Source organism: Ostrinia nubilalis, chromosome 1 (assembly GCF_963855985.1).
Source record: "Ostrinia nubilalis chromosome 1, ilOstNubi1.1, whole genome shotgun sequence".
Classification (NCBI taxonomy): Eukaryota; Metazoa; Arthropoda; class Insecta; order Lepidoptera; family Crambidae; genus Ostrinia; species Ostrinia nubilalis.
Window position 1 is genome coordinate 17282727 of NC_087088.1, and position 27396 is coordinate 17310122.

Genomic DNA, 27396 nt, shown 5'->3' on the forward strand with positions numbered 1-27396 from the left:
TGAGAAATTAATTTATAAGCAACTGTATTCATTTCTAGAAATTAATTCTATTTTTACGCCCCAACAATATGGTTTTAGGAAGAACAAATCAATTAATATGGCAATTTACAAATTTCTTCAAGAAGTGACCACAAATATGGATCAACGGATACCTACCGTTGCGGTGTACATGGATCTATCGAAAGCATTTGATTATGTGGATCACAGAATTTTGTTGAATAAATTATATAAGTATGGTGTTAGAGGAAATGCACATGATTTGATAAAATCTTATTTGACAGGTAGGGAACAAGCAACACAAATTGATAAAATTAATTATGCAACAAAAACTGAAACTATATATCAATCAGAGTTTAGGGAAGTCAAATATGGAGTCCCACAAGGAAGCGTACTGGGACCATTGTTATTTTTAATATATATTAATGACTTGCCATCAGCAACAAAATTAACCAATATGACATTATTTGCGGACGACAGTACTCTTCTTTTTACTAATGACAATTTTAAAGAATTGGAAACTGACATTAACAATTCCTTGACAACAGTTATAAATTGGCTTGATAATAATAATCTTAAAATAAATTTGGACAAAACTTTACTAATGAATTTTAGACAGCGAACAAAAAATAAAGAAATTAACATTAATATTAAATATTCTAATAAAATAATCAATGAAACAGAAACAACAAAATTTCTAGGACTTTATATTGATAATACATTAAAATGGAAAAATCATATTGAACATGTGTGTAAAAAGTTAAGTCAGTTTTCTTATGCATTATATAATTTGAGAAAAAATGCCAATGAATCCACTCTATTGACTGCCTATCATGGCTATGTAGCGTCGACATTGCGATATGGTGTCATGTTTTGGGGAAATTCAACAGACAAAGATCTTGCGTTTAGAGCTCAGAAACGATGCATACGAGCAATGTACAATCTGAAACAGACTGATTCATGTAAACCATTTTTTGTAAAGCTTAAAATTTTGACCGTACCATGCTTGTATATTTTTGAGTGTGCAATGTTTGTTAAAACTAATTTAGATTTATATTCTTTTAAAACTAGAGAGCGTCATAAGCACAAGTTATGTACAGTGGCCAGCAAGACAGCTTTGCTTCAAGGAAGTGTCTTCTGCAACGCACCGCGTATCTTTAATAAAATTCCCGAGTCCATTCGAAACTCTGAAGATCTGATATCTTTTAAACGAAATCTTAGTGATTTTTTGACAGAAAAATGTTATTATAAGACTAGTGACTTTTTGACGGATCAAATTGTTTATTGATCGATTATTTGAAAAATTCTGAATAATTACTTAATATGTTTGCACCTAACCTTCAGCATAAACTTTAACCCTAGAATTAAGCACTAACTATTGTATGCCTTCAAGGCGGAACGCAGCCGATCTGTATCCATTTATAATTTGACAACCTATGTACCTGTGGTTCACAATAAACGTATTTTGAATTTTTTTGAATTTTTTGAATTTCAATAAAACTAATTTCGTACACGATTACCAACTTTTCTAATTTGGTCTAATGAGTGCGGAGTTGTGAGTACCTGTGTTGGTAGCCACGGTAAATGGCCGATGGGCTAGCTTGGACCATTAAAGTGGGCTTATATGACGCAACAACTAATCCAAATACAATGAACATTTTGGCAACAGGGTGTGTTGACCGGCCGCCCTTTTCTCGTGAACTTAAGGGTAAAGTTTGAAGGACGCCAAGATTGAATAAGCCGAAATGGAAATATTTGGGATAGCGATCTTGTCGACTTATTTGTGTAAATAAATTAAGTGAAATAGGTTCTCTTGCTGGGATTTATTTCAGAAGTATTTCAAGGTCATTTGGCCTTATTGGGTTATCAAATTATTAGTTTGCTTGTAGTTCATCATCATTAGGTCATAGGAATCCGCATAGGCACAACCCTGTCTAATTTGCCAGAGCCAAATGGAAGATTTGGCAAGATACCTATGTTGATTAGACCTTTTTTTGTCATATTTCTGTCCCCCTAGACAAAACGCACTTTTTGATCGAACCCACAGATCATGGGTCTAGACAAAGTGCAAATTATAATCGCAAACCAGTCGAAAAGTGGTCGAAAAGCCCCTTTTTTGTATGGAATTTGACGGATTCGATTTTCGATTCGATCAAAAAGTGCGTTTTGTCTAGGGGGGCTGTTGATTGTAGTTAAAATGCTATATTATTTCGTAAACTATTTGACAAGACAGTATCATAATGAGTTTTTCATTCAGGTTACAATCTAGACGCGCTAATTTGCGAAGATGGTCGGTACAAATTCGGGCATTTGCATACAAATTCACGATAAGGTGGCCATAATAGCGACCGCGGTGGAAAACAGCCGGGCTGTTATAGGAACCGTATTTTATAACGATAAACAAAGCTGTATAATATAGGATTCATTATTCTATTTCTGGACAGATTTAAAAAGCTGTGCTGTCAACTAGATGTTTGACGTTTATCTGTCAAAATAAATCTGTCACGGTTTTTGCTGTTGCTTGCGTTTGTGTATTTTCTTGCAAATAATATGAAAAATCTGTAATTGATCATCATGAATCAAACTATAAATGTTGATCAATTAAACTCAGCACTTACATCACTAAGAACTTTACGATTGAGCGTGAGCCATGTGTTTGAGACGCTATCGAACGGTCTGCGTGCCGAACACGGTGAGGATGGCAAAGACAAGTTCCTTTTGGAGCTTCAAGAGCTTTTAAACAACGTCAACATCAATTTAAGGGATCTAGAACAAACTGTCAATGGTCTGCCAATTCCAACGGCACCTTTCAACCTGGGCAATACGACATTCCTAAGTCAAGAGACGACCCAAGACCGGCAGGCTTTGTATACCCAATTAGTCAACAGCTACAAGTGGACCGATAAGATACACGAGTACAGTTCATTCGCACACACATTGCTCAGCCAAAACTCATTGAAAAGATCCTACATTAACTCGGGCAGCACTAAACGCAGAGGAAAATTACAGAGTAACCACAATGTGGCCCCTCTGCAAGTTGATACTGTCATCAACAACATTGATAGATCTTATAATGATATGAAAATCACTATTTCACGACCATTCGCTAGTAATGCAGTTGTACAGATCAATTTAAGCCATGTGCTAAAAGCTGTTGTGGCATTCAAAGGCCTTCTGATGGAATGGGTCATGGTCAAAGGTTATGGAGAGACTCTAGATCTATGGACGGAATCCAGGCATCATGTTTTCAGGAAAGTGACTGAGAATGCCCATGCGGCTATGTTACACTTCTATTCTCCGACATTACCGGAGTTAGCAGTGCGGTCATTCATGACTTGGTTGCATAGTTATGTGAACCTGTTCAGCGAGCCATGCAAGCGATGTAGCTGCCATCTGCACCACATCTCGCTGCTGCCACCAGCGTGGCGTGATTTCCGAACCTTGGAACCTTTTCATGATGAATGCAAACAATAGTTAATGTGGTATTGAATGAGGAGACACACTAAAAATGTTACTTAGTGGCCTCCTCCTTCAATATTTAAAGTGGGTGACAAAGACAATGTGACTGTGTAGTTGTAGAGTTGGCTAAAACCTTTTATTGTTAAAAGTATAAAAAATAGTAGATAACTTAGCATATAATTTGTGCAGATGCATAAATAAATCATAATTAAGATTTTATAAGTGGAAATTAAATTTAAGGCATTTTGTAAACTGTTTCCTAAAATACAATGTAAATAATGGCATTTTTTCTTGTTTCTTTGTTTCCATAACACCGAGTAATATACTAAATCCAGTCCATAATTTCCTGATCTCAATTTTATTGCTCTTGTTCAGTCCAGTGCCCAGTGCCTTTCTTTCTGTCCAACGTTCCGTTTTACGCTTTCATAAGTGTAGTCTGTGGCTGAAAATGACTTTGACAGCTGATTATGACATTTCTGAGCAAGTCACCTTTTTTCCTTGACTTTTTTTACCAAAACAAATTAGATTTTCTTCGTTCGTTCGTCATCACTGTAAAAATGGTTGGCGATCCGTTGTCCAACCATATTGATCACAATTACAACAAATGTCACCGTAGCTGTGTGGTGCCATTTTGTCCCAGTACAACTGAGAAAACTCCAGAAAAACTGTTCGTTCAAGTTCCTGCTGTTGTAGTCGCCAAAGAAGAATGGTTGAGACTTGCTGGGTGCCTCCCATTACCTCCTGGAGCTCATTACTTTTGTGAGGATCACTTCGACGTAAGTATACCAAGAACTTATAGGATTGCATTACACACACACAAATTTATGGCAATTTTACATACCCATCTCATGTACAAATCTCTACAATAGACATACTCATGTAATTTGACAGTGAAAATCCTATAGTAATTTTGTTTGGTAGTCAAGTAGTAACTTAAACTTCATTATGGTATGTTTACATTTCAGATACAACATGACATGGTAAACTATTCGGAATACAAAATAATGGGACATGTGCAAAGGGTCCGGTTGAAGGCAGGGTGTTTACCGTCGAAGTTCGCCTGTCAACAACACCACGAGATGTTGCCACTCAATGCACAGAAATCCAACAACAGATTCAAAATCAATGTTGTTCACGGACAAAACATACTTGCAATTGAGACAATTCCACAAGTCAATTGTGCTGAGAATAATATGTTAACAAAGAAAGGAAAAAATAAAGCAGTTGTTTTGAGTAACATAAAGAAAAGGATAAAAATAAAACCCACTATCACGAAATCAAAGAATGAAGATGACTCTCTTGGGTCTCATACAAAAAGGGTAATTGTGATCAAACCAAATTCAAAGAAAGTTAAAATTATTAAGGGGAAAGTTTAAATAAGTTTATTTACAACAAGACTTGGTTATAATCATTTATTTTGGAAAAAAAATTTAACTATAATAACAGGTACATACATATTAAATTAAATAATCAGAATATAGTCGCATATTTATGTAAAAGGTTTACATAAGGCTATTGTGTGATCAACGCTACAGACAGCCTTCAGAACGTGAGCTCCAATGGCCACTCTCAAGGGGAAGTATTGATCTTTTGCGTGTCCTAATCCTAAACAGCCATGTCTGTTTCTGCCCCACATGTACAGATCTCCGCTGTTTGTAATGGCTGCCAGATGACCAACACCACAGGCGACTTTCTCCACAGTACATTCAGGATTAAACTCGTTTCGACCAAAGAGGGCTGGAGGTATCAACGTTGGCTTTGCTGTATGTTGAACATTGGGGCCCAGCCCTAATAACCCAAAGCCCCATACAAAAGCATCACCATGTTCTGTAATTTAAATAAGGATGAATTATTATAATGTTATTAAAGTAATGTTAATTTGATCTTGTTGCTAATGTGATTTTTAAAAAATAGTTATTTACATTTATTTTTAAGCAAATTATATTATATTCTTCGTTATTGTGTAAAACAATACTTTAAGTGATACATTTTATCTGAATAGTTTGTAGGTTTATTTGTTTTTTGTACAGTAGAAAATTGTTGATGGATAAAAATTGTTTTATAGTATTATTGTAAATATGTAAATTAAAATATTTATCAATTAATAGCTGTCTTAATAATTTTCCGACACTAACCATTCACAATCAGGCAGAAAGATCCCCCTGATGCAATGTCTTTTATTTTCCCAAGTCCTTTGGTGAAGTTGACTAGAGCATAGGACATGTTTACTTGCTGCTGTTTCTTGGCCATTGGTACTTGACCATACTCAGAATTTCCCCAGCCAAATAATTCACCTTTGTCTGAAAAAAATTACACAATAATCATATTTCCTTTGTTTCTAGAATACTTAACCATTTGAACAAGTAATACTGACCGTTTAGGGCAAGCACACAGTCCACTGTGGATGCAACCTTCACAATTTTCTCACTAGTGATATCACCCTTCACTGGAGCTGGAATCCCTTGATTCTCATAAATTCCTAGTCCAGTCTGACCATCAGCACCCCAGCCACAGGCATACACCTTCCCTGACTCTGTTATAAACAGTCTAAAACAAATCATTATAAATTACATTAGTATTTTAAATTATTTACATACCCCCACCCCTTCTTGAAGGGTAATATTTATTTAGAACTGTGTATGAGGTATCCTGGTGGAGGCTATTGCTACTGAATAAATGGTTTAAATAGTGCTTAAGAGAGAATCTATTACTACACAGGTTGTGTATATTTATTCCATTCAATTCATACTACCATTGATATTAAAATATAGCATTGAATACCTACAGTACCTACTAGGGAATGCAGAATCGGTTCTGGTTTGAGGAACCGGGTTTTTCGGGTCTGGTGGTCATAAGAACCGGGAGCCCCGGTTTTTTCGGTTCTTTCGGTTCCAAAAAAACAATATTTTGATTATGTTTTTTTTATTGAAATAACACTTCTTTGAATAGACTAGGAATAATCAACAAACATGATTTACAATATTTTTATATTTTTACTAAATTGATGTTTTCACATGCATGCATGCAACACCTGAATGTCTCCAACTTCCTCATTGGCCCTAGAGCAATTCCAAGTATACCATCAATAAAAGCCTAATTAGAGTCATCAAACCTCTCAGTCATTCAATTAGAGCCATTAGAACTTCATAACTATGAGTTGTTTTCTATGTGTAAGCTGAGGACACGTGTCTCCAGCTGACACATCTGTATCTTCGTAAATATTTATGCTACGATAATGTATTATACCTCAAAAATTACAGTCGAATCCAAATAGTAGGCTTTCCACTTTTCAAGACTTTAGCTCAAATACTGTTAAAACCACGATCAAAAAACTATGTGCGAGCTGGAGTACCGTGTCTCCAGCTTACACATCTGTATCTTCGTAAATATTTAAGCTACATCAATGTTTTATATCTCATAAATTAAAGTCGAATAAAAAAACCCGACTTCAATTCTTTCAAAGCTTTATTTCGAACCGTTTTCGAACTACGAACCGATACGTATGTGTAAGCTGGTGACACGTAACACACGGTGGATTATTAAAACCGTATAAGTTAGAGTTGCGTTTTAAAGATCAAATAATTCGTTATAATTAAAGTACACACGAGACATAATTTCAAATCTCTAGGCCTCTTAGTTTCAGAATTAAAAGCCAAAAACTATTTTCCCGCCAAATAATTCAAATAATATGGGTCGACTGCGATGTTGCCGTTCCGTGCGTCCACTAGAGCAATCGAATTTGAACCTAAAAACTAGTACTGTTTGAATCATTTTTATTTGTAGTTTAAATCATTTAATTTCGATTATAAGAATTTTAGACTAGGAGCCGGCTGATTTCTGTATTGAGTACTTAATAACCTATATTTTATTAATAAGAAAAAGCTAGGTAAAACAAAATTATATTTTAATATACAAGTATAATAACGAACTTGTTTCCAAAGACTCAAATATTTGTAGCGTTTCTAAACGCAACCACTTTAATTTTTATTTAAATACCGTGAAGTCCCACGATTCTGCCACGTCAAGTGGCAAAAATGGGTAACAACTATACAGGGTGGAAACGTGAAGTGATCTCACTCGATTATTTCTTAACTATACCAGATATTAAAAAACTGGTTACTGATCCTGAAAGTGCTTAATGAGCTCTTTCAAACGGTACCAATAATAAGTTACAGAATAAACTGGATCTATCTGAAAATTCAATGTTTCCAGCTTCCATACTAAATGTATGCCAGACACACAATATTAGAAGTGTATTTTTTTTAATTTAATAATAATTACTTAAAATAAACTCGTAAATTGTATTCTTATTTTAAATTATTAATGAAAAACATTGGTTTTAGGCTTTACTTGCTATAATATTGTCAAGAGATGAGTGTCATGACTGTGGTAGTACTAAATGTATGGAAGAAGGAAACATTGAATTTTTGGTTACATCCAGTTTATTCTGTAACCTATTATTGATACCATTGGATAGAGCTTGTGAAGCACTTTTAGAATCAGTAATCAGTTTTACGATATCATATGTAGTTTTTAAAATAATGTGACTACCAAATGTATGGAAGCTGGAAACATTGAAGTTTCGGATAGATCCAGTTTATTCTGTAACCTATTATTAATACCGTTTGATAGAGCTCATGAAGCACTTTCAGGATCAATAACTAGTTTATTGATATCTTGTATAGTTTAGAAATAATCGAGTGAGATCACTTATCGTTTCCACCCTGTATTTTGCTCTATGGTTACAAACAGATTTTGCATGACATTGACAGATATGTCAAAATCCACCAATCACGCAGCATTTGGACCTCGCGTCTACGTATTGCCATCTAGCGGATTTTCCAATCGCGAAAGCCCTCATTGAATTCTTCTTCTTTTGTTGAAAAAAAAAATTAACAACATTAACATCACAAATCACAATCACTACTAAGACATCACAAAATAGACGAAACACAGCATTTGCACAGAATTGGCCGTAAGGATCTATATCCATAGCCGTAAAACTTGTATTAAAAAAAAAGATGACAGTTGACTGCAATATTGAGAAACAGTCAGTGTTGCCAGAAGGTTACTTTTGTAACCTTTTAGCTGATTTTTGAACTGCTTTGGTTTACTTTTAGGTTACACTAATGAAAAGGTTACTTTTAGGTGATTTAGTTAGTAAAATATGATTTATCTGTGGTAATTAAATAGATTAATTAGATTTACGAATCTCTGATGGATGAGTGATACCCGACCCGAGGTTTCCGCCAACTGGGACCGCAATCAACTAGGACCGCGGTCCCAATCGCCAGATCAGTAAAAAAAATTAAATACTTTTCTGGGACCATTCATAAAGGACAATGACCAAAAATGTATGGAGTGTGGTCCAAATGTCAACCACCACCTATGTAGTAAAATAGTCTACTAAATACTGATTCATTATAACCAAACCGCAATCAAAAATATGCTGTCAGTAAAAAGTTATGACTGAATGAAAAGTCATGTTTTTACCTTTTCATCTGAAAATTAAATGTTCTTGATATCATTCTATCCATCGCACATTTCGGATTAATCTATGCATATTATGTCATGTCGCTTAGTGTGCCGTGTTAGATTCTCGCTAAAAGAAAAAAAAAACTCAGAAGAAAGACAACAATATTGGAATTATGGTCGGGTGGTCGCTGCTCCGCCCCTATTGGTTGTAGGGTGATGTTATATAACCTAAAACCATCGTTGATAAATGGGCTATCCATAACAAAAAGAATTTTTCAAATCGGACCAGTAGTTCCTGAGATTAGCGCGTAAACTACTACAATTTTTCATACAGTCATAACTTTTTACTGACAGTTTATTTATTTTTCGTCCCATACTGAAAGTTAATCTCTATTTAATGGACCATAAGCCAATATAGGTCTCATAAGTGGTGGACATTTGGACCACTTTTGGTCATTGTCCTTTTAGTACGATACCGATTTTGGCTTGAATAATATATTTTTTTAAGTTATTTATGAGTGAACCTAGTCGCTGGAAGAAAAATATTTAATTTTTATCGATCCAGCGACTGGGACCACTGTCCCAGTTAATTGCGGTCCCAGTAGCCGGAATCTACGGCCCGATCGCGAACGTCTTCGCTTTCGCTTCGCGAAGCCCACACTCGGCCTCGTCGGCACGCGCACCGACGATCGCCAAACGGCTAGAGTACCTTCTGTACTCGCCACTCTGCCCGGTGAAGCTGGAAAAGCTCCTCCAGCTACCAGCGCGCGTCCCTTCAAAAAAAAAAAGCCGGAAACCTCCCCGACCCGACCGTGGATCACCAGAGCCCCGATTACGGTAACTTTTAACGTCTACAATCCAGACACGCTTCTCGATTCTGCGATACGATTGGTCGTTCAACAGCGTGCGTCAGCTGTTTTGACCAATCGTATCGCAGAATCAGAAACGCGTCTGGATTGTAGACGTTAATAAAAGTTACCGTAATCGGGGCTCAGTATTCTACTACACAGTAAAGTATAGGGTAAGGTGGGGCACAATGTTACACGGGGTACAATGTTACAATGCATATTTCTCCGTCCCTTTCTATTAGTTGTATGATGTTCAGCGGCTCAGTTCAGCAGCTCTTATGAGCTTGACAAACGTGTATACCAACATCATACAACTAATAGAAAGGGACGGAGAAATATGCATTGTAACATTGTACCCCGTGTAACATTGTGCCCCACCTTACCCTACCTAGGTTATTGAAAGTTGATCGATCTGTGATAAATAATTTACCTGATTAATTAGTTTTATGAAGTAGGAATTTTATTTCATTAGTGATACCCGACAAGAACGTAGATCATCGGATTTCTAGTATAGTGTATCTACCTTAATTATTAAAAATGTTAATTGATCTGTGATAATAATCAAGCTGAATAAAAACGTTTTTGATTGTTATTTTAGTATTTCATTCTAGTGTAATGATTTTAGAATTTATATTGTATTTTATACGATTATTGGTTACTTTTAAATAGTTATTGCAACAATTTTAGTATTTGTATTGTATTTTAGAAGAACCCAAAAACCCATTATTAAATTAAAATACTTTATTTGATTACATCATAGGCATTTTGCAGACATTAGAATGATTTTAGAATTTATTGTGTATTACATCCAATTATTTCATATTTATTATTTAATTTAATTATTTTAGATTTTTATTGTATACATTTTAGTATTTTAAAAATTAAAAAACAGCTAATTATGAAATAAGTATTGCATTTGACTACTTCCGGGGCATGCCGTCGATAAGTCGTTTCGAACCGGTCGACTTTCACTAATGGAAGGGGAAGTTACCTTATCGCTGGCATGCCGCTGGACAGTCAGTTCGATTTGAGCGTTCGAAGCGAGAGGTGCTATTAGGTTGACGTCATAATGTCGGAATTGTGTAAATCAGTGGTGCTGAAATACAAGTTAAACAACCTACAAGAGTGTTTCATTTCAACTCAGAAGTGGTACGTGATCTACAGCTCATAAGGTACGTTTTAATTTATTTGGTTAAAAAGTAATTAAGTAATTGATTTTAAAAGTTCAAGTAAAAAAAAAGTATGAATATTTCGTTTAATGCATGGAAAAGTTATGTTTGAAACGAGGCTAGACGCGCCTCCAGATTATTAGGCTAGATGCGCCTAGACTATGACCATGACCATGACTATGTCCATGACTGTGACCATGACCATGACTATGACTGTGACTTAATATAACGAGGCTAGACGCGCCTCCAGTTTATCAGGCTAGATGCGCCATTGACTATGACTAAGTATGAGACATGTAAAGGTTCCTTAAGAACAAATATTCGACCATTTGTAAGTACTATTAATTAGTCTAAACGAATAAAGATATTTTGACTTTTGACTTTGACTTGCAGCATAGAATTGTGGTCAGGTGTCTATATAAATTTCTTTACTGTTTTTAACTTGATAGTTTAAGCAAAATTAGTTAATTCTGTGGATAACCTTTTTGGCCTAATTAGTTTAAGAAAAATATTTGATTTAAGTCTATTATATGTGTCGGCTGTTCTTATTCCAAATAAATAAATAAATAGACTATGACTATGACTATGACCATGACTATGACTTAGTATAACGAGGCTAGACACTCCTCCAGTTTATCAGGCTAGATGCGCTTTTGAATATGACTAAATATAACGAGGCTAGACGCGCCTCCAGTTTATTAGGGACTATGACTATGACTTAGTATGACGAGGCTAAACGTGCCTCCAGTTTACCAGGCTAGATGCGCCTTAAGGGCCCCATTGTTTAGGATGTCTCTAGAATAAAAAGCCTTCTATTGCTGACATAACAAGGAAGCCGCCCAGTTGTCACATGAGTTGTGTGTGTAGGTCGCACTGAATAAAATACAAATATAAATACAAAATCTTTATTTGTGATGCATAAGCATAATAGAAACGTGTCACAATGGTATTTTACTACACTTTGCTCAGGGAGCATAATATTAATTGTCAAACAAAAGATTTTTTAGAATTAGTTTTTGAGATTTAGATTTTTGGGAAAGAAATGAATCAAACTTTTGCTTAATATAACATGAACATAGCTTCCATATGATGTTGAGTTGATGCTGGTCAGACACAGTTTATTTCGTCGAGTACTTTATTTCACAGTTGAGTACAACGACGACTGAAGATGGAGCTCGTATACCGCCAGGGACACCCGTCAGCTGACGATGAAATAAGCGTGCTAAGCGGACGAAGTTGTCGTCGTCTTAAGAAGGCGCCACCACGATCGTCTTCTATGGGGCCAAGGTTGAAGAAAAATACGCGAAGGAGCTCATCTTCTTCCAGCTCTACTGAAAGAGCAGTGCCACATGTGGTTCGTAAAATTTCTGATACTCTAGTGAAGAAAAGTATTTTTTTCATTGGTAGTTTTTTTATTGCGTACAAATTATTGAATATTATATTACGCATACCTACAATAAAATGGGAATATTAGCTTATGTAGTAAATCTTTAATATCTTAAATTAATCTTTAATTTTCTTTAATGATTAAAGGTAATAATAAATTATTCGATTATAACGTATAAAGGAACGTTAAAGTAAATGTGCTAAAAAAAATATATTTTTTAAAAACATTTTTACACAAGTAAAGTGAATTAATTAAGTAATGATTCATTTATTTTAAAATTGTCATCGGTTCGGACTTTCGGTAGGTTCTTTTTCCAAGTACAATATGTTGTCTATCTATAATTCCACTTCAAAAATATATTTCGAATTATTCTGACCTCTGATTACATTAGTCTGACCTAGATAGGTAGTTTCTAGGTTTAATTCACCTTTTTTTTCTAATTTAGTTTTCTCAAAGAACTACATCAGTTAGCGACCTCAAATAAACACAATATTATATTACTGTAAGAAGTCGTATAAAAACGTCATGCAATTTGTAACTATAAAAAGAACTTAGTACCTGTACCAAGGTTTCATAGATAGGATAATATGTTAGGTTAGGGTCACTTTAATTCATTTTTTGGTAGAGCAAAAGATATAGGGGAAACGTCAAGGTTCCATAAGAGCAGAAGTTTAAAGTTTTTCTTGTAGTAGTCTTTGATTTTTTTATGACAATTTTGTGAGCGCTATTATAATAGCTAATGCAAATAAGATAATTTTGTCTTTAACTTAGACATTGCAAAAGTTAATTGGCTTAGATAAGAACTACGGACGTCTGTTAGAGGAAATTTTGAATCCTACTACTTGAAAGGATGAACAGTTTACGTAATTATTTTAATGACAGAAAAAAGAAATATGAGACTGTTTTGGTAAATGAAAAATCCTTTTAAATGTTGTTAGTGAGTGCACTTGTTGACGCAAAACCGATGCTGAAACTAAGTATAGTTTGGCGGATCATTTCAATATCAATTCCAATTGTAAAAGTTGTGGTCAATCATCAGTCATACCTCTGTGTATAGATCTAATATAAACAAAAATGTTGATGAGATTGACGCTATAGAAGTGTTAGTGGTTGATGATGCATAGCAGACTTCACTGACAATGGACGATTTGACACCATTCCCCATTGATTCGATATTACAATTTATTAAAGACATTCTGATCTTGAAAACTTAATCTGAAATGACCTGTAAATTACCGTTTTTGGTCGCATTGTAATTAAGAAAAGTAGTTTGATTAAATTCACAAAATAGTGACGTCACTTGCTTGTCGTGCCATACAAAATCTATGGGAGTTTGATTTAACAGTTTTTAAAAGTACGTCAATTGACTGGTGGTGTCAACACGTCTATTGGTCAAAACTTCACGCAACTGCAATTTCTCACGGTTTTGAATACTGACATTCTATAAAATTCCTGGTCAGAATATTTTCGAGAGCCACGAAGATGACGGACACGGGTGAATACCAGTTAACATAAATTTCTAGTTTTACAGAGGATAGTTTCTGGCGTTTAGAGTTGCCTTTCGATTTAAATTTTTAAAATAACTTGACACCTGGCGAGCTTAAGGCCGTGGGTTCGATTCCCGCCTTAGGTGGTTCTATATTATCAAGTGATAAAAAAGTATATACAGGGGATGTTTAGATAAACTAATATTTTACAACGCGAATAGCTTTCCGCCGAGGGTTCGCCCGCGTGGAATTTTGTTTGTCACAGTTGTTTGTTTTGTATGTCCTTCCCTGGGACCTACCATGCAAATTGAGGGTTAAAGCAAATGTTTTAATAGCTACGTCAATGCTTTTTAGAGCATGTCCAATATGTCATGTAAATCGAATTTTAAAAGACCCCTCAGCTATGGATACTCTCGATAGAGCTGATATTATGACTAAGCCCGGACTTAGTTCTGATTAGTTAGATAAGCTTTATACTCTTTTGTGAAATTATCGCGATTGTATTGCTATAAATCTGACTGAGATTGGACGTAGGTACACGTGCAGTCTTTGATGTCAGGATGAAAAATAATGTGCAAATACCACCATTACCACTTATCTCATTACAAAAGGGAAAAGGGTTCAGAAATCCATAGATGACTAACTTGATCCATAGCTGTTTATCAATATTATTCAGGACTCTAAATCATATACAAATACAAATACAAATACAAATACAAATTTTTTATTTATGCAAACACACCGTTTACTTAAGTTTACCGTATATTTAAGTCAGGTCTTGATGATAAAGAGAAAAGTCTACAAAGATCTGTAGCAGTCACTTATTTTAGTCGACCCACAGACAGACGACCCCTGATTAAAGACATCTTCAATGAAAGACAACTTCCATGAGTTAGAGACACTAGCTGTGGTGTGTGTGCTAAAAAAAGGTGTATATTTTTTAGGACTTTAAAGTTTCCACTGGATATGCTGCCTTAAGAACCACGTTAAAAAAAAAAAAGAGAAGAAATTTAGTTCCGCGAATAGTCCAAATACCAAAATTTAGTCATAGAATCTGACGACAACCCATCCAAACATCATAATCTCTTCAAATAGCAGATACAGTAAGGTTGATGCCAAATTATTTTTAGTGGTCCCACGTACAGCTAGATGGCAAATATGTTGCGCTAATCGTGATGAAATCTAGCATCACAGACATTCAGAAACACATAATATAAGAACATTGTAATTGTACCTATTGGTTTAAAAAAACTTGGAATATTTGTAGAGGAGAAAATTATGTTAAGGCCTTAGAAATACATAATTCTGATGAAAGTACCTTTAGTGTTAATCATAAATCGTGACCATAATAATTCATTATTTACCAGATTACGGTTACAAATGGATATAATTGGATATAATTGGATAAAATATTAACGTTTTGACATGTTCTTATAAACTTACTATCTTTCACATAGCAATCATGGCAAGATACACTGTGATTAAATTGATTATGTACTAACAGCTAATGGACGTGTATTTATGTGAAATAAAAATTTGGATTTAAAAAGAGAAGTTTCCAATATATTCGATATGAGAAGTTTTGAGAACATTATAAAGTAAAACGATTAATATCTGAATTTCATGCAAATATCCGTTATTATTGGTTATAAAATAAGTCATTACGAATAATATAGATTAGGTGAAAATTTATAGTGTGTATAAGTACCTACAAGATTTTTATCCCTTTCTTAACATTTGTTACTGGTTTAATATGGAGAATATAGTTTCTAAAATGCATTATTAATGTTAAAACACTTGTTAACAAGTTGTCATAGAATTGTTTATCATACTACTAATATGCTCCATATTGTTTTGAAAAGTAATATTAATGATTTTAGAATAAATCCTTATTGGACGTGAATGCCGGGAGGCATCACGGTGTCGGATGGCCGAATGTAATGATTTTAGAATTTATATTGTATTTTATACGATTATTGGTTACTTTTAAATAGTTATTGCAACAATTTTAGTATTTGTATTGTATTTTAGAAGAACCCAAAAACCCATTATTAAATTAAAATACTTTATTTGATTACATCATAGGCATTTTGCAGACATTAGAATGATTTTAGAATTTATTGTGTATTACATCCAATTATTTCATATTTATTATTTAATTTAATTATTTTAGATTTTTATTGTATACATTTTAGTATTTTAAAAATTAAAAAACAGCTAATTATGAAATAAGTATTGCATTTGACTACTTCCGGGGCATGCCGTCGATAAGTCGTTTCGAACCGGTCGACTTTCACTAATGGAAGGGGAAGTTACCTTATCGCTGGCATGCCGCTGGACAGTCAGTTCGATTTGAGCGTTCGAAGCGAGAGGTGCTATTAGGTTGACGTCATAATGTCGGAATTGTGTAAATCAGTGGTGCTGAAATACAAGTTAAACAACCTACAAGAGTGTTTCATTTCACTAGCTATTATATTTCCAAGAATAACCTGGTTTTGCCATGTCTGAATACAGTTTTTTTTTCGGTTTCGGTAAAACCGGTTTTGTGACCCCCTAAATCCCACCCTTACGTTCATATAAAAAGAATGTGCGTAATCTATACGTACATAAGGCACCTAAAATAATAGAGAGGAAAGAATTGATTGTATTGAACAATGAACCGTCTCAGCTATAAAAGACCCACTAAACTGAACTGTCCCACCAAACACATTGATAGGGGGCGCCACCATTGTTCACCTGTACAAGGTTTCCCAAAAAGTACTGTCAAGCCGAAGCCCAGAGGTAGAGTATCACTAGGGCTACCCGAATACTCGATTTTTTCAAGTTATTTATAATTTTCAGATGATATGATAATGATGAAAATCTTTATCATATTTCAAAAACTGGGATAAAATCTATCCTACGTCCTTTCCCGGGACTCAACCATCTCTATGCCAAATTTCATCAAAATCGGTTCAGTGGTTTAGGCGTGAAAGCAAGACAAAGTTACTTTCACATTTATAATATTAGTATAGATGCAATGTTTTTGCCTCGATTAAATAAAACATTGTGATCAAAATAAAAACTTATTATCAAAATATTTTATAGGTTATTAGGTACTCAATACAGAAATCAGCCGGCTCCTAGTCTAAAATTCTTATAATCGAAATTAAATGATTTAAACTACAAATAAAAATGATTCAAACAGTACTAGTTTTTAGGTTCAAATTCGATTGCTCTAGTGGACGCACGGAACGGCAACGTCGCAGTCGACCCATATTATTTGAATTATTTGGCGGGAAAATAGTTTTTGGCTTTTAATTCTGAAACTAAGAGGCCTAGAGATTTGAAATTATGTCTCGTGTGTACTTTAATTATAACGAATTATTTGATCTTTAAAACGCAACTCTAACTTATACGGTTTTAATAATCCACCGTGTGTTACGTGTCACCAGCTTACACATACGTATCGGTTCGTAGTTCGAAAACGGTTCGAAATAAAGCTTTGAAAGAATTGAAGTCGGGTTTTTTTATTCGACTTTAATTTATGAGATATAAAACATTGATGTAGCTTAAATATTTACGAAGATACAGATGTGTAAGCTGGAGACACGGTACTCCAGCTCGCACATAGTTTTTTGATCGTGGTTTTAACAGTATTTGAGCTAAAGTCTTGAAAAGTGGAAAGCCTACTATTTGGATTCGACTGTAATTTTTGAGGTATAATACATTATCGTAGCATAAATATTTACGAAGATACAGATGTGTCAGCTGGAGACACGTGTCCTCAGCTTACACATAGAAAACAACTCATAGTTATGAAGTTCTAATGGCTCTAATTGAATGACTGAGAGGTTTGATGACTCTAATTAGGCTTTTATTGATGGTATACTTGGAATTGCTCTAGGGCCAATGAGGAAGTTGGAGACATTCAGGTCATGCAACGCATGATGTTTTCACCTATAATTAAGTTTGCATTTTTTTTTTTTTTTTTTTTTTTTTTTTTTTTTTTTTCTTGGCTTTCGCGGTTTGCGTTTAGCCACAACGGTGTGGGAGAAAAGGTTAGGAAACGTTTAGGTAAAAAACGAACCGGGGTGGAATACAGAAAAGGATGAGGATCAGGTTGGGAGGTGGAGAAATTAAATATGAAAAATATAAAGGATAAACATTAAAGTGCATTGAATACTTGAGAGATAAATTAAAGTTTAATATTATTTAAAATTAAATATTCAGAAATAGATTTATAAATATCAAAATCATTTAAACTGAGGAGGCAAGATATAGAAGTGGGTAGAGGGACACGGAGGGCTAGGAGAGATGACATAAAGGAGGAACGATCGTGAATTTGGCAAGCAAAGAAAATGTGATTTAAATCACCTGATTCCACACCACAGTCACACACATCATTCTCGACTATATTAAGCCTTGCTAAATGAGCTGGGGAACATACATGCCCCAATCTCATACGGATAATGCTTGAAACAGAAAATTTATCAAGATTTGTTCTGAAAAACCAAGGTTTTCTCGGAATACATGGTTGGATTAGTTTAAAAGCTTTACCTTTACTTTGACTACTGATGTCCCACTCCTCATGCCATTTTTCACGCATATACACTTTTGGTAATGCAATTAAATCATGTGCGTAATTTTTGTAAGGAAAAATGTCACCAACAGTCACAGCATTATTAGCTAAGGAATCAGCTTTTTCATTACCAAAAATTTTACAATGCCCGGGAATCCAAGCAAAATTTACTACTATGTCTAATAATGAACAAGTTAGTAACAGTTTTCTACAGTCAATAATAATAGGGTAACAAGAATTTGATTTGAACGGGAATTTTACTAATGCTTGTAATGCACTTTTAGAATCACTAAATACAACAGCTTTTTGGAGTTTCATAAGTAAGATATACTCTAATGACTTGAAAATGCCAAAACACTCTCCTGTGAAAACAGATGATTCAGGTGGCAGTTTAATCATCTGGTTAATTTTATATTGGGTATGGTACACACCTACACCAACATGTCCATTGTTTGAATGTTTTGAGGCATCACAGTATAAATGATGCCAACCGTCCCAATCATTGTCTAAAATCATATTAAATTTTATATTTGCATGAATATCAGACTTACAAATATTTATATCAAATTTTACATTAGGCGAAAGGATTAGAGCATCATAATTTGCACAGAATACAGGTAAATACATAGATTTGTGAGTAGGAGCTTGTAAAGAAAGGAGTTTTCGGAAACTAATGACTAGACATGGTGGTGTTTTATGAGACCAATATGACGAATTTTGTACTTGTTCAGACAACGCTTCTAATTTTGAAAACAAAGGGTGATTTGATAGCTGAAAAGCTCGAAATAAGAATTTATCACAGAGGAACTGACGGCGAAGTCTTAAAGGCGGGTCAGAACATTCAACTTGCAGAGCGTTATTCGGGCTAGACTTCATGGCCCCGACTACTATTCTGAGTGCTTTTGTTTGAATAACATCAAGCTTTTTCATTCCTACCAAGCTACAGGGTTCTAAAAATTGTGTGCCATAGTCAAGGGAGCTTCTTATTAATGCATTATATACAAGTTTTAAATTAAATGGGTGAGCGCCCCACCATACTCCAGCTAAACATCTTAATATATTAAGCGTACGCTCGCATTTAGCACTAATATTATATAAATGAGACATTCCCGTAAGTTTCGAATCTAAGGTTATACCTAAGAACTTGGCTTCATTATTAACCGGAATAATTAAATTGTGATATTCCACTAATACTGGAGGAGGGCGACGCATTCGGGAAAAAAGAACAACTGAGCTTTTTGCGACAGAAAGACTTAAACCATTTATATCTAGCCATGATTTAAGCATTTGTAAAGAAAGGTTAAGTGAAGCACAGAGCTTTGCAACGCTTTTATCAGAAAAATAAAGGAGAAGGTCATCTGCGTATTGCAAAATACTAACATTATTAGTAATAGAGCATTCTAGGTCCGATGAGTATATATTAAAAAGCAGTGGGCTTAATACTGATCCTTGAGGTAACCCATTCCACAATAATCTAGATTTAGTCGTATCTCCACACACAACATTAATACTACGTCCTACCAAAATATTTATGATAAAATTTATTAAAATACTAGGAACCTTTAAATTTACTAGCTTGTCTCTAAGGATTGATAAAACGACATTGTCATAAGCAGCTGATATGTCTAGAAATGCTGCAAGAAGGTGCTCATTCTTAGAGAAGGCTAATCTAATGTCAGTAATAAAAATGGCAATACTGTCTGCAGTGCTCCTGCCTTTTCTGAAACCAAACTGGAAATTACTTAGTAGACCTTTACTTTCTACAAACCATTCAAGTCTATTTTTAATAAGATGCTCGGCTAATTTTATAAGGACAGAAGATAGTGCTATTGGGCGGTAAGATTCAGCATTGGATGGACATTTATTTGGTTTTAAGATTGGAATTATTTCCTGAACTTTCCAATGAGGAGGAATATTTCCGGAATACATTATATAATTTATGAGAGAAAGATAATAAGTTAAAGCTGCATCATTTAAATTAACTAGAAAAGAATAGGGAATTCCATCCATGCCAGGTGCAGAATCCTTTACATATGAGAGAATACCTTTCAGTTCAGAGAGACTGAAAGGATTAGCTAATCCAGAATGGTCTGAATATGAAGAGAATTGTTCATTTGGAATTAACAGATCTTGTGGGACAAAAGAAGGGGCAAGACTATCTAAGAAATTTTCAACTAGTGGTTCATCAAGGAGCTTGGGTGAAGGAACTTTATATGCTGATCTAAAGCGCCTTATATTAGTCCAAACTGCAGAAGGCGGAGTATCAGGGGAAATAGAATGGCAAAAACCTCTCCAACTTTCCCACTTTTTTTGTTTAAATAATTTTCTGGTACTATTGACTAAGTTTGATAAATTATTAAAATTCTCAGCTGTAGAATGGGATGAATATATTCTTTCAGCTTCCTTTCTTTTTTTGATAGCCTCCGTACACTCTCTATCCCACCAAGGGGGAGGGGGTAATTTATTTCTATTACTACTTTTGGCGGGAAAAATTTCATCTGCTACTTCTAATAAAACAGATGCTAACGTTTCTGCACAAAAGGTGTAATTGTTATTTTGAACTACAGGTAGTGTTTGAATTTTCTGTTCTACTTTTTCTTTGTAAAGATTCCAGTCGGCATGTTGAATTTTATATTTAAACCGTGGAGAGCGACTAGTACTAACTTTATTTATATCCGGAAATGAAAAAACTATAGGAAAATGATCACTCCCATAGGTGGAAGGGAGAGTGGACCAGGCCAAAGTGGAAGCGAACCTCGGGCTACATATAGTTAAATCGGGAACACTTACACCTTCATGCGGTTGAGTACGACGAGTAGCAATTCCAGTATTGAGAATACACAAGTTATTATTGTCCAGAAAATCTACGATTCTACTACCATAGTGGTTGGAATTACTACTGCCCCATGACTGGTGTTGTGCGTTGAAATCACCCATGATTATGATAGGTTTAGGGATGTTGCTAAGAATTAGTTCTACTTCATCATAAACAATAGTTGACGGGTGAGGAATATAAACAGAAACAAAACTGATGTTATTTATAGACACAGCTATTATAGAAAAATCATTATTGTGTGATGGCAGGGGAATATGTGAAAATGGAATAGAATGATGGACTAGCAAAGCTACCCCACCATAATTATCATATCTATCTTCTCTGGCACATGAGAAACCAGAAATTTTAAAGTTAGAATCTGGACGGAGCCAGGTTTCTTGTAAGGCAATTAAAAAAGGATCAAATTCATTAATCAAATGTAGTAAATTTGTTTGGTGTAGTGGTTCAGAACGGACTACTATGCCGAGAGGTCCCGGGTTCGATTCCCGGCCGGGCAGAAATTGAAATGATGAATTTTAATTTCTGTGACGGGTCTGGGTGTTTTCTATGTATAATATGTATGTATTTACAAAAAAAAAAAAAAAAAAAAAAAGTATTTAAGTATGTTTATCCCGTCGTCTAGTACCCATAGTACAAGCTTTGCTTAGTTTGGGACTAGAGGCGCAGTGTAAAATGTCCAAGGATATTTATTTATTTATTTATTTATTTATTTAAATCACTTTTCTTACTGTTAATGCTTCGACAGTTCCACTGAACTGCTAGGGAGAACTTTACCATCAGCAATAGAGCTAAGGTCAGCTACGAGATCATTATTTTGAAAGGCAACGTTGGACGGTACTAAATTAGATTGATTCAAAGAGGTAATTAGTGTAATAATTAGTTCTTTAATAGACATATTTGTTAAGGTGCTAGCATTGTCATTTTTACCTAAAACACTTTGACTTGGACCAAACGGAGTATTGTAATCATTGGTCATATTTTGATGTTGTACTTGGTCATAACTTTTACCTGGTTTAAAAGGTGATTTAGGTTTCATTAATACAGTTTTTTTGTATGAATTCCAGCCTGGGTTATTATTGGGGACATATTTTAATTTGGAGTTTTGAGGATGATTACTAGAAGATTGTGATTGAGTTGTGCTGCCAGATCTTAAAACATCTGCAAAAGATTTGCCAATTGGAGGATGAAGTTTTAATGCTTCAGCATAGGTAATGCAACTTTTGGCCATTGTCTCCTTAATATTTTTTTGTCGTGAGTATTCAGGGCATTTTCTATTAGTAGCCTGATGGGGACCTGAGCACAAGAAACATATTACATTTTCTTCCTCAACATTACAGGTTTCACCGGAGTGGCCAAGACCGCATTTATAACATCTTGGAAGGGACCTACATTGACTCTTTACGTGACCATAACGGCAGCATTGGTAACATTGGATTGTTGGATAGATGTAAAGATCAACAGGTAAGGAGTTGTAACAGACAAAAACTCTTTTAGGGAGAACCTGGCCATCAAAAGTTAATACAACCGTCTCAATGGGGACAAATTCTGACTTTCCATTAACAATATTCTTTTTTTTCAGTCTTCTAATTTTTAAAATTTTACCACATCCCATTGGCACAGTTATATTATTTAAGATGTCCTCATCACTCCACTCTGTAGGAACTCCTCTGACCACTCCCATCCGTGTGATATTGAAAATTGGGATAAAAGTTTTGTAATTGTTTGTTTTAAGCAGGTCATTATTAAGGAATGCATTGGCATCTTCAAAACGAGAGAAAGCAACAGAAATCCGATTTCTACCTATTTTTTTCAGACTACCATCAACAATACCTCTTATAGATTTTCGTTTTAGAAAATGTCCCACAGTCACGGGGTGCAGAGTACAGTTTTCATTTGGCACAGTTTGTTCTTTCTGTATATGAACAACAAAGGGCGCAACATCAGTAGCCTCATAAAAGCATCTACTTACCAAATTGGGTGGAGTAGGGGTCGAATCAGATGTGTGGGACTGAGTAGCAACAGGAGTTGATGGAGTAACAAAAGGAATCACATTTTCAACAACTTTTTTAGCACTATTTAAGTTTTCAGTGTTTGCACAACAACAATCAGAATCATTAGGTACCTGGCTCAATGTAGAAGATTTGCTATGACGATTTTTGCGCTTTTTATTACAATGCTTGCAAACTTTACGAACAACAACTCTCTTTCTTTTAGAAGGGTTAGAAGTACTTTCAGATCCGTCCGTGTCCATTACAGAACCTTCCGTATCCATACCTGACTGACTACATGTTGAAAATGTTGAAATAGTAACAAAATTTGACGCCTGGGGGGTTGTCCCGCCAGGATCGTCCGGCTCGTTCATCACGAGAAAAAACAATTAAAACTCACCCAGAACTGCAGAGGTGAATGCTACACTACAATAAAATGATAAATATAACTTAAAAGGCTACTTATTTATGCACTAAACCACCAATCTGATCCTTTTTCTAATTTAAAAATTTTAAGCAAGAAAAATGACGTCCACCAAGTACGACGTTTCCCGCGCTTTTCAAGTTTGCATTTAACAAGTGTCATTTTTTATAGTTACTTTTGTGAAGCCTCAATGTAACCTTGTTGGTGTTCAAATAAATAAATAAATAAATAAATTCTACTCCCAAAAATAAAAAAAAAAGTAAAATAATTAGTTTTCAATTGAGGTACCACAATCAGTCTTTTTCATCCAACTTATCGATATATTTGACTATTTATATATTGACTGTCAGATGCAAAGCAAATAAAGGAGGAGTGTTGCCAATACTCTCACACAAAAATATCATCATCATCATCATTTAATTTTAAACCATAGGATAGGACGTCCACTGCTGAACATAAACCTCCCCCAATGCTTTCCATGTTGATCGATTGGCCTGCGTCCAGCGCGTCCCTGCTACTTTTATGATGTCGTCGGTCCACCTTGTGGGTGGACGTTCCACGCTGCGTTTTCCGGTACGCGGCCTCCATTCCAGGACCTTCCTGCCCCATCGGCCGTCAGTTCTGCGTCCGCCTCGGGCTATGTCCGCTAAATCCGCTGACATAGAAATGAGGAGATCCGTAAATGAACTAAAGTCGCTACTTTAGTTCATTGACGGATCTCCTCATTTCTGATTCGATCTCGTAAAGAAACACCGAGCATAGCCCTCTCCATAGCACGCTGTGCAACTTTGAGCTTCTGTATAAGGCCTATAGTGAGAGGCCACGTTTCCGAGCCATAAATCATCACTGGTAACACACATTGGTTGTAGACTTTCGTCCTCAGGCACTGAGGTATTTTGGATGAAAAGATGTTGCGTAGTTTCCCGAAGGCTGCCTAGCTGAGTTGGATTCGACGATTGACTCCCTTTTCGAAATTGGACCTACCTAGCTGGATCGTCAACAATCTCGAGGATTGAGCTCCCAACCGAAACTGGGTAGGGCTAGGGCGCAACATGGACATTGGACATAAGCTTTGTTTTGTCCATATTCATCCTCAGGCCTACTTGTTAGGAAACTCAATTAAGGTCTTTGAGCATTGTGCCAAGATCTTACAACGATTCTGCCATGACCACAATCAGTATCGTGGGCAAACGGAAGGTGAGTGATGTACTCGCCATTAATATTTATGCCGAATCCTTTCCATTCAAGGAGTTTGAAAGCGTCTTCCAATGCAGTGGTGAACAGTTTAGGAGATATAACATCTCCCTGCCTAACGCCTCACTGCAGAGGAATCGTCCTCGTGCTCTGCTCCTGTACTCGGACCGACATGGTGGCGTTTTTGTACAAGCACTTCAGCACCTCGATATACCGATAGTCAATACGGCACCGCTGAAGAGACTGTAAGCACTGCCCAAGACCCGAACAAATCGAAGACCTTCTCATAGTCTACGAACGCCAAGCATAGTGGCAAGTTATACTCGTCAATCTTCTGTATAACCTGTCGCAGCGTAAGCGCAAACAAAAATATGCCAGTGATTTAAAAAAATTGTAAGAAAAATACTTAAAATATTTACATATCTCATAAAAAAAAACAAAATACAAAACCAATAAGTAGGTAATCTTTATTAGTAGCTAATCTTTATTAGTAGCTAATCTGATATCTTTAGGTTCTCTATACGTTCGCAATGTTCTTGTTACGACTCATGCCTAATACCTATAACAGATTTTTAGATAACTATGCAAAACCCGAAAGTACCGAAAGAACCGGGTTTTGAATTTTTAAAACCCGGTTCTTAAGCTGTCGAAAAAACCCGGGTTTTCCCGGTTCTTTCGGTTCCGGGATTACCCGGGTACAAACCCTAGTACCTACCTACCTACCTACGGTAGCGGGAAGGCGCTGGATGCAGGCCGCTACCAACCGTGCGATGTGGAAGTCATTGGGGGAGGCCTATGTTCAGCAGTGGACGTCCTGTGGCTGAAATGATGATGATGATTGAATACCTACGTATGATCCTGGCCACAACAAACATCAGTGATGTTCTCTTTGCCTAATCTCTTGATGTTATGTGAGATCATGCTGCCTTTATATTCCTCAGTGGGATTGATCTTTCTCCCGCACTGGCCATATGCATTGTTTCCCAGGGTGTATGCTCCTTCATTGTCTGTTAGAATCACTGTGTGAGCTCTGCCTGCTGATAAACCTACAATCTGGAATAACAAAACTTATAGGTAGGTACTAATTCACTCTAAAAATGGAGATGAATATTAAAACCTCTATAAAGTTTTACAATCTTTACCTTGCTCTCCAAAGATTTGTAAGGCACATAAATAGGTGCTGGGCTTAATACTAGCTCCAGGGGATGACCAATGCGAGGTGCATGGTATCCAATCTGCGAGTCTGTGTTGATGCCAGTGCCAAACACTTTGTGCTGCTCATTTGTTTTGATTGCAGCCACAGTGAAACCGTAACCACTGGCTATTTGTGTCACCTAGAAAGAATTCAAGAGAATATGAGTATTGAAAGTATTGAAACAAAGATTAAAGTGCTATAAAACTAATGTATAACACCTACATCAAATCTCTCCGCAAAACTGGACCTCGTAGGATGCCAAGCCAGCGTGAAGTTATTCTTGTATGCCTTTTTACCGCGCTTGCCCCTTGGCAAGTGGATGCCAAGGGCACCAGTTTCTGCCAGACCCCACACATAGACGCGTCTGTCCGAGCTTTTACTCACGGGGTATTGAAAAACTAAAAGAAAAATATTCAGATGTTTAAAATTGAGCTAAAGTAGACCATCTCAGAAGATTTTACAACATTAGAGAGCACTTACTTGGTAGATCTTCATCAGACTCAGTCGATATTTTCTTCTTAGTAGTGGCATAAGCACGCTGGGTTATTAATCTACAATTTCTACGAAACATTAATGCATTCATAATTGAAATTTAATACTTTATTAATTTATTTTAGCATAATTTTCGCGAATTATTTGAGGTTATGTTGTGACATTTGCTTTTTTTATTTCCGATCCGAAACTGACGTTCCGTTCGACGTCGTTTCCAATAAATAATTTCCAAAAACGACTTGTGATCTACGGTTCAGAATCGAACATCAGATACAGAGGAATCATGAAAATTAAATATGGATTTATTCTAAATAATAGATTTTTTACATTTAAGAGCGTTGTCACATTTTTCATGTAGAAATCGAGAATTTGGCAGATTTCGAAATGATTTTAGTCATATAATTTATTGTTATAGCTTCTTTTGACTTATATCATCGTAATTATCATACGTTTTTACGGAATGTCTATTGACAAAATCTCGTTCAAATTGGATTTTTGCCTACGAAAACAGCGAATTTCGAAAGCCCGATTTCCAGGTAACTCGCGAAGGCACAACTTTGAACTAATATTACAACAAATTTATTTCTAAGTAAGAAGATAGAATGTATTCATTAGAATAAGCATACCCTGAAGAAGAAAGTGTATTGAGAAAATTTTGATGTTTCATTCATTAAAATGCATTTTTATCATGTCTAAGATAGTCAAAATTCGAGAAAATTACTGCAAGAAAACAGGTCACATCTCATAATCTAAAAGTCATTTGGCAACATAAACTACTTTATACTTAAGAAGAAACATAGTACTATTATTGTGTGAAAAAGAAAAAATATCTATCTTCAATCTTCAAATGAAAAATTAATTTGAAAATACTATAAAATCGGGTG

At 35.4% G+C, this 27396-nt stretch overlaps 2 protein-coding genes across 2 annotated transcripts; one reads left to right on the plus strand and one right to left on the minus strand.

The window, feature by feature from the left end:
• Positions 1–2498: 2498 nt before the first annotated feature.
• LOC135076443 (mediator of RNA polymerase II transcription subunit 27) lies at positions 2499–3579 on the plus strand. The gene has a single exon (XM_063970913.1). The coding sequence runs from the start codon at positions 2572–2574 to the stop codon at positions 3469–3471; it is 900 nt and encodes a 299-aa protein (XP_063826983.1). The 5' UTR covers positions 2499–2571; the 3' UTR covers positions 3472–3579.
• A 1353-nt stretch (positions 3580–4932) lies between these two features.
• On the minus strand, positions 4933–26690 carry LOC135074278 (RCC1-like G exchanging factor-like protein). Its single transcript, XM_063968562.1, has 7 exons — positions 26501–26690; positions 26243–26418; positions 25968–26159; positions 25676–25878; positions 5831–6003; positions 5592–5756; positions 4933–5283 (listed from the first exon to the last, which is right to left on the minus strand). The coding sequence occupies exons 1-7, from the start codon at positions 26601–26603 to the stop codon at positions 4946–4948; spliced, it is 1350 nt and encodes a 449-aa protein (XP_063824632.1). The 5' UTR covers positions 26604–26690; the 3' UTR covers positions 4933–4945.
• Positions 26691–27396: the final 706 nt, after the last annotated feature.

Coding starts and splice junctions, on each gene's coding strand:
- LOC135074278 (XM_063968562.1), bottom strand. CDS start 26,603: ATGAATGCATTAATGTTTCGTAGAAATTGTAGATTAATAACCCAGCGT. Junction 25,879..25,967: donor ACAAATCTTTGGAGAGCAAG/GTAAAGATTGTA, acceptor TTGTTATTCCAG/ATTGTAGGTTTATCAGCAGG. Junction 6,004..25,675: donor TGTTGTGGCCAGGATCATAC/GTAGGTATTCAA, acceptor GATTTGTTTTAG/ACTGTTTATAACAGAGTCAG.
- LOC135076443 (XM_063970913.1), top strand. CDS start 2,572: ATGAATCAAACTATAAATGTTGATCAATTAAACTCAGCACTTACATCA.